At 36.5% G+C, this 7,911-nt stretch overlaps 2 protein-coding genes across 3 annotated transcripts in view; both read right to left on the reverse strand.

Annotated features, from left to right (window-relative positions):
* Positions 1-332: 332 nt before the first annotated feature.
* Positions 333-2,310, reverse strand: LOC107017348 (protein JINGUBANG-like). The gene is made up of 2 exons (XM_015217600.2): positions 1,199-2,310; positions 333-1,123 (listed from the first exon to the last, which is right to left on the reverse strand). Exons 1-2 carry the CDS (start codon positions 1,802-1,804, stop codon positions 446-448), a joined length of 1,284 nt encoding a protein of 427 aa, XP_015073086.1. The 5' UTR covers positions 1,805-2,310; the 3' UTR covers positions 333-445.
* A 114-nt stretch (positions 2,311-2,424) lies between these two features.
* LOC107018210 (phosphoglucomutase) overlaps positions 2,425-7,911 on the reverse strand; it is a 12,891-nt gene continuing 7,404 nt past the window's right edge. The window contains exons 5-17 of one of the 2 annotated variants that reach the window (XM_015218632.2): positions 7,785-7,873; positions 7,314-7,550; positions 6,947-7,011; positions 5,475-5,535; positions 5,284-5,401; positions 5,123-5,204; positions 4,963-5,035; positions 4,825-4,886; positions 3,629-3,724; positions 3,384-3,538; positions 3,204-3,300; positions 2,850-2,927; positions 2,425-2,771 (exon numbers count right to left, since the gene is read on the reverse strand). In XM_015218632.2, coding sequence (XP_015074118.1) covers positions 2,664-2,771; positions 2,850-2,927; positions 3,204-3,300; positions 3,384-3,538; positions 3,629-3,724; positions 4,825-4,886; positions 4,963-5,035; positions 5,123-5,204; positions 5,284-5,401; positions 5,475-5,535; positions 6,947-7,011; positions 7,314-7,550; positions 7,785-7,873 — 1,321 coding nt within the window. In that variant the 3' untranslated portion in view covers positions 2,425-2,663. The remainder of the gene's footprint in view (positions 2,772-2,849; positions 2,928-3,203; positions 3,301-3,383; positions 3,539-3,628; positions 3,725-4,824; positions 4,887-4,962; positions 5,036-5,122; positions 5,205-5,283; positions 5,402-5,474; positions 5,536-6,946; positions 7,012-7,313; positions 7,551-7,784; positions 7,874-7,911) is intronic. The other variant, XM_015218631.2, reaches the window with a different exon arrangement.

The raw sequence follows: 7,911 nt of genomic DNA on the forward strand, positions 1-7,911 counted from the left end.
ATTAAACTTAATGTATATACAATATTAAGTATAAATTATAACTCAATTCAAATGACTTTAACTTAATATTGAAAATAGCACAAATCTTTTACCAATCAGGATTGTGGTGGAATAACAAGTATTTCTTCATCTTTAATTAGAAGTCTCAAGTTTTGATCTCCTGAATACGAAATTACCTTTTTTAGTGAGCACATTAATCCCAATGTGGGACTTCCTGAATACGAAATCATCTTTGTTAGAGAGTTGTTTACCTCGATTGTTGGACGACTTTGGACTTCCAACTTAAAGAAGACATAAAACGAAGTAAACAATATCTTGTGAATCTCCCTAGGTACAGGAAATATCTGTCATTTAGCCATGGTGGGACTTTCTAACTAAAAAGAGACACAGAAAATTAAGTGAATTTACAATATGTTCCTATTAGTACATATGAAAGAGATGAATCCTAGCTAGGAACCCAAAGTTTCCAAACCTTAACATCACAATCCAAGCTACCACTATAAATGATGTAAGAATTTCCAGAACAAGAATCATTATCATCATACTTTTGAGTATCTAAAGTTGCATTCAAACACTTAACTGGACCTCTATGTCCTTCAAACACAGCCAAACATGAATAACAAAATTTTCCAAATCCTCTTTTCCATATTCTCACTGTTTTATCAGCTGATCCACTACATAACAAATCATTTGACACCACAGCCAAACACAAAATTGATTTTTTATGTCCTCTTAATGCCCCTAACACTTGTAATTTCTCCCACACAATTATAGACCTATCACAAGCACCAGAGTATAAAACACAACCATCTCTACTAAGAGCCAAAGCATTCACTGCTGATTTATGCTTCTCTAGTGCAGTCATAAGAGTGTGTTTATTAGACCCCCCTTCTTCTTGTTTAGTCCATATTTTGATCTTCTTGTCAGCTGAACCAGTGTAAACATCTCCATTATTCGATACAACTATTGAGTTGATCGCGTCATCATGTGCATTCCATACTGATTCTAGGCACTTGAAATCTGAACTTCTCCAAATCTTAAATGTTCTGTCCCATGAAGCAGAGTAAAGCAGAGAGCCATCTTTCGATAAGGCTAATGCTGACACCGTGTCTACGTGATGTACCTGTTCAGACATAATATAATTAAAACATGATATGATTAAAGATTTTAAATACAAAATTCAATAGTATATACCCACCCATGTGCATTTCTTGTGTCTTCGAACTTGTACGTAGTTCCTTGTCCAAAATAGCTTCATACAACGATCGTTGATCGTTGGTAAGGTGGCAATGCACTTGTAATTTCTATTAGGTGTCTCATTGTCAATTTTCCATACTCGTATTTTATGATCTTGGTGGGAACTGAAGAGCTTATCTCCCATTATGACAATAGATTTGATTGCACTTCCACTTTGGCATACTGTGTTTTCTTTTAAACAATTGTCCTGTTTTGAAAAGTTTATGTCACATACAAGGATTTCTCCATTGGAAGAGCCATAATAGAGGTGTTTTTCCGCGATGGATAGGCAAAATATGTAGGAAGAATGGCCTGTTAGTGTGGCTAAGCAGTGGTGGAAGGTGTTTGAGAGATGTTCAACTTGAGAGGATGATATAGAAAGAGAAGGAATTGATGGTAAACTTGGCTGTGAAGAAAATGACCTAGATGATAATGATAATGATCTCGAGGATAATGATATAAATGATGATGAAGAATTTGAGGAAAGATGTCTAGACTGAGTTTGATCAGAAGAATCTAATGGTTTTTTCTTTGCTTGACAAAGCAAAGAACATGGAAGAAATCCCATTTTTTTTCCTTTGTAAGGAAGAGGAAGAAGTTTTAAAACAGCTCAAATAAAGGATGAAATGAATGAATCTCACTTTGCTATTCCTCCTTGATTATAAATAATAAAGTTGGGAGAGGGTATTTTACCTAAATGGTACTCATCCTAATATAATGAGAGAAGTGGAAAAGTTTTTTTTTTTCATATGGTGTTTTGGTGTTTTTATTGAAGCCTCGACTTATCCATATCACAGAGCCCATTTTGGAGTCGCTTTTCAAATAGAATTTTTTTCCATATACCCATTGAATAGAACTCGAAACTTCTAATTAAGGATGGGACAATCTACTACGACAACACAACCCATGTCGGCAAAAAGTGGAAAATTTAACAAATGAGAGAGTGACAAAAGGGGTACATATGGGACCAAGAAGGGACTATTGAACATGAAAGGTGGAGTCAGGCTAGGAATGGGTGGCATCATCCAAAACCATTGTACTGTGAATGAATCTTGAACCACTTTTTAGGGTCTATTGAGGATAATTTTGTTTTTTACTTAAGATAAACGTAGATGCTTCTTTAAGGTTTGCCAATTAGTCCCTATATTTTGCATTATTGAATTGTAATAGTCATTGGACAACTGCACCTCTTGAAGTAAATGATGCACCAAAACTACTACCATAAACAAAACAACCACAATTGTCTTTTTCTCTGTACAGACAGATTCTGTAACTTTATTGCATACAGCTCTTGATTTGTTTTTTACTAAAACACTTTTCTATGGTAGAGGTTCAAAATTTGCAAAGATCCAACATGTCAGCGGCACTGAGGTCAAGTCGTCCAAATTTTGATGATCGTCGAGATGACAGATAAACTCAATGCACACTCATACTCCGACAAACTTAGTTAAGGCGGAGGTATCAAGAGCAGTGAACTCTTTCACAGCATTAAGCACATCATGAGCAAGTTTTACAGCATCCTCCTTGCTTGGTGCCTAAAATGATCATATAGTCTAGTATCAGATTATTGTAGTTGCAGAAAATTGTAAGAGCTTAAAAGGAATAGTTACAACCTCAATATTAAGGGGTAGAACAGGGTCATGTAGTGAGAGTCTTAGAAGGAACCACCCGCCAAATCCAGAAACTCTAACCTGTCATCAGACAAAATTGATCTTTAGACTAATACTCCAAATATAAATGTGTGCAGATGTCTAAATATTAGTAAATGAAAGTAAAAGGTCCGACCAATAGCAGGATACGTATAATGATTCAACACATGCAATGACTATGACAAAACAAACAAAATATAACGTCCATAAACAGTTGCCGCTCGCTATGCATTTGAAGAAACTATGATAAGAACTCAGTGATATCAAGAAGAATAACCTCATCTACTTCTGCTTGGACAAAAATCATTAAAAGCTTACCCCTTCATAGTTAACAGGTGCTTTCAGAAGCTTCGCATCCAATTCAACTGTATTCTCAAGTTGCTTTAACACTGCTTCACCATAATCATGGAAGGATCTGGAGACACAAGCGTGTTCCTCAATTTACAAAAAATTCAATAACCTCAGCCAAATTAAATTGTGAGGGACATTGTAGCATACCCTCCTTGAAGATCTGGGTGATTCTGATCAATCTTTAGTCTAAGTTCAACAGCAACAGCTGGTTCTTCAAGACCCTCCACCATGTCAGTTAAGACTTTGCTTCCTCCGCCTAGTCCTGATGTTCTAGCTGATGCAAGCTTATTCAGTAACTTCACCTGCAAGTGACGAAAACCAACAAATGAGTTTTAGGACTTGTACTGAAGACAAATCATAGAACCCACAGATTAGTTTTGGCAGACATGTACCATAAGGTATGCACCATCGTCAAGCCAATGATTCTCCTTGAGAGCTCCATGTCCACTAGTTTCAATAGCCAGATGTGCTTCTTCACCAACAGAGTTCTGTCAATATGCTACTATTAAGTACAATCTGTCTCAGAGAAACTTAAAGCTTGGCAACAAAGATTTGAAGCAATACTAGAAAAGCAAAGAAATTGGGAATCGCCAGATTCAGACGCCATCTTTTAAGCCATACTAGTTTTTCAGAGTTGTGGAGCTTGAGGCAATAGTTTCTTCAAGCAGATAAGTTCAGCAAGTTTGAATGTACTATACTAGGCTAAACTCATGGAGAAAAAGATGAATAGATAGCAGAGGATTCCAGTTCGTCTCAATGCTCAATCCTGAAAGTTTGTGATTATATTGAAGAGTGCGCTCAATTTTAGAAATAATCCCACAAATTTGGGTTGCTGCTTCTCCCCTGGATCAATAATTTTCAGATTCCTTGATCACCCCAGGTGAGCGAAGTTAAAATAATTCCAATAGAAGGGAAAGTTCAGATGAAAGCGTTTCTCTAATAAAACTAGTCACGTGTTTGTGTGGTTAAAGAATTAATTAAAACACTTGGCACAACGCATCCAATTCTTGGTGGAAACTAGTAAATCCATGAATTATAAACAGAAAGTTAAAGTTTGAGATAAGTTGTTAAATGCCGAATGGAGGTCAGGGATCAGAGATCACCTTTTTCTTTACTAAAAAGCAAAAGAGTTTGCAAAGAAACAAGTGCTCTCATACAACTTTCTGGAGCAATAAAGTGTTCAGAATATTAGGTAGGATGTTAAGTTACCTTTTCAAGAAAGAGAGTTCTTTTTCCTTTTGGGGGATTGGTGGAGATTATTCAACATAATCCGAAATGTGAAGGACATCAGATATGGATTAAGCTAAAATATACCTACAACTACTATATTTTGGAGAGATGGATTTTCTTTCACCGGAGAAAGGTGAACAAAAGAAAGCTATAACATGATGACCACAAGCACATGAAAAGAATCGAACCATTTTATTTAAGACATCATGTTGTTATCTGAGACACTGGGCAATTGGAGGCAACCCAAAAAGACAAAGATAAGATCCATCTTATGATGGATGTGCTAATATGCTTATAAAGACGAAAGGACCATTGAAATGCTACCATCAGAACCATGCATCAAATAGCCAAATCATACCAGACGAATAGCCTCATCAATAACATTCTTGTATCCTCTTTTGAACCTATGATGCTTCCCTCCTGCAATAATATTGTTAAAATTAGCATCCATTCTCATAACAAGGGTATCACAGGTGACTTTGACTCCTCATCTGACCTAGTTTCTTTTCAATAAATGTTGTCAGCCCATCTGATGTTACACTGTCTGTGACAATAGTGGTCCCAGGATGCTGGTCAAACATTAACAGAAGTAGTAAAAGGTTAAGATGCTTGTTAGAGAAGAGTTCTAGAGACACTTGTCAAAAAGAGATACTCACTTCCTCCAAAACAATTGCGGACATTAAAGCAATCAAACGATTTCTGTTAAATTCACGACCACTCGAATCCACAGCCGCAGACCTGACCAGAACATATATCAGAAAAGGGAACCAACAAATGACTACTTCCATTAAAAGAAAAGACTTGTATACTACATCACCTGTCAACATCTGTATCAAAGATGATTCCCAAATCAGCCCTGTTATCAAGTACTGCCTTGGTAATAGCTTTCATGGCTGTCTTATCCTCTGGGTTAGGTATATGATTGGGAAACAAACCTAGCATGAGAATCAAATAATTAGCAAGAGTCACAGAAAAATCTGTATGTGAAAATTGCAGGTTATATCTTACCATCTGGCTCCAAGAACTGACTGCCAGAAGTAATAGCACCCAGAGGCTCAAGCACCTTCCCCTGAAAATCCAGTAAAATAAGAATATGACCAAAGCATCTAAAAAGAACAACAAAGGGAAAAAAGGTAAAAGTGATATACCCTGAGAAATTTTAAGTTACAAATTAAGCTGATAAACAGATTTCAATATGTCTTAACGACCTTTTAGATGGTCCTTGAGTTTCGTTTCCCCTAGAACAACTTCAATTGATAACAACTATTGATGCATTTTAGTCCCTTACACATCGACTAGAATTGAAAGACAATGTATCAAATAAAAACATATCCTTTCTTGTGTAACCGTCTTAGTTTGACTTAACAGGCTAGTACGGATCTCAAGAGCTAACTTACAATGTATTTCAAAGAAAGTGGACCTAATGGAAGACATAAAGCTGATAATTTGATAAGTTTTGGAGTATGATATGCAGTTTGCATTTAAGTTTTGCAGGTATTAAAAAAGTATAGAGAGTAAGGAAAGATTTATAGTTCAGGAAAGTGGGATCACGTTGGCATGACAGCAAAAGAGAGAATATCAATTTCTTTTGGCAATTCAAAGTATTTAAAAAATTTCAATCATGTATTACTAGCTTTTCTCTACTCCTTGTTTTTTTCTGTTCATTCCCCAGTACCCCCAACTGTAATTCCTCATCTTTCATAACTCCTAGAAGCTCCTAAAATCTACATATCTGAATGCAGAGACAGACAATGGTAACTGCATCAAAAGATAATTCCTAAAATATCTTTTCTTAATATTGTAGACCAAGATGAATATGACTGTACTAAGTTATTTAGTTACAACTGTGTACTAGACATCTCAAAAGTCTAATCATCCATCTATACAACATGGAATTTCTTTGTGACATTACAAATACAAGTACAACAGATACCATCTTTTACTCTTAATTGAATTCTTCACTCCTTCAAAAGGTCCTACTGTTTCTTTCCCTTGATAGTTACAGAGGATACACAATGGAGTTCATATATTTTTTTAATCTTGGGGTCCAGTTTACACATCATCCAACCGCTCCTTCCGTTCGCAACTTTGGTAGGATGAGACATTGTTGTATGATTAACTAATCAAAAGGAGGTTGCCAGATCACTAAGTTGCTCTATATTCCTAAAGATATCAAAACCATTGAATCTGACAACGATAATGGTGAAAGACCTGACCGGTGATGTGAGATTGGACCATGGAGGTGGGTGGAGACCAATATATCCTGGTAAGGCTGTCGTGGAAATTGATAAAATAAAAAGGTGTTGATAAGTATGTTAGGTTATGGAAATAGACCCAGCCCTATTAATAACACACACACATCTTTTTCTTCTTGGTTTTTCTTTTAAGCTATAGTTAGTGTTTTTCTTGGTTCAGAAGGTTTTCATGCAATGTATGGAAGGTGAAAACTGTCAAAGCGCGCAACAAGGCTAAAAACTTACCACAAAGAATCCGCCTGCTCCATTCCCTGCATCAACAACGATATGGAATCCTTCCAGTGGCTTTTCTGAGAATTGAACCACAAAAAAAGGAAAGAGAAAAAAAAAAAGTGAATGAGCACTAACAAGAGGCTGAACAACACTGGGTCAGAGAAACAATTAAGGTGAATTCTCTGAAAACGGTCGGGATATTTCATTAGATTGGAAGTATACGAAACTCTTTAAACAGGGAGATACTTAATCGCAGGTCAATACCACCCTGGAAGTTCCCAGTATGATTGGCGTGCCATCACAAATTAATTTTATGATTTGCATCCATTTCCTCGAAACAATGATTATTTTCATTAATACAGAAACATGGTAAAAGTACCTATATTCCCTGCAGCTTTGCGGACTGCTGCTACAAGATTAGATGCATAAACAGACATGTAATCCACTCTTTTCACATCGAGAGAAGCAGCTGTTTCTGCTCCCTTAGAATTTTCATTTGCAATATTTTTGTATATATCAGCAGCTCGCTCCAAGATATCTTTGATGTCGGGCTTCCCAAGTCCACCCGCACTTGTAAAGAACTTGAACCCATTCCTGTTGTAGGGAAGATGGCTTGCTGTTGGCAAACAAAATTATCATACAAAAGAATCATCCAACCAGCACTAAGCCAATTCTATTAATATCAAACTGTATTAACTCCAACCATGAACCAAGCTGCCATACAAAAGAAGCAGCAGGCCTTCCCCCACTTGCAAATAATAGATGCTTTAAACAATTCACACGTCCAAAGATAGAATTATTATTGAATTTACATCTCAATTCATACTAGATAACAAATTCATGCACTCACCTGTTATCATTATGGAACCATCCACTGGACAGGAAAATTCTTCATTTTCGGTAAGGGTGCTATTGAACATGGCTGGAGTGGATGCCAATCTACCATGGGGGATAAGAGGAAGGGGGGGGGGGGGGCA

Source organism: Solanum pennellii, chromosome 4, assembly GCF_001406875.1.
Source record: "Solanum pennellii chromosome 4, SPENNV200".
Lineage (NCBI taxonomy): Eukaryota > Viridiplantae > Streptophyta > Magnoliopsida > Solanales > Solanaceae > Solanum > Solanum pennellii.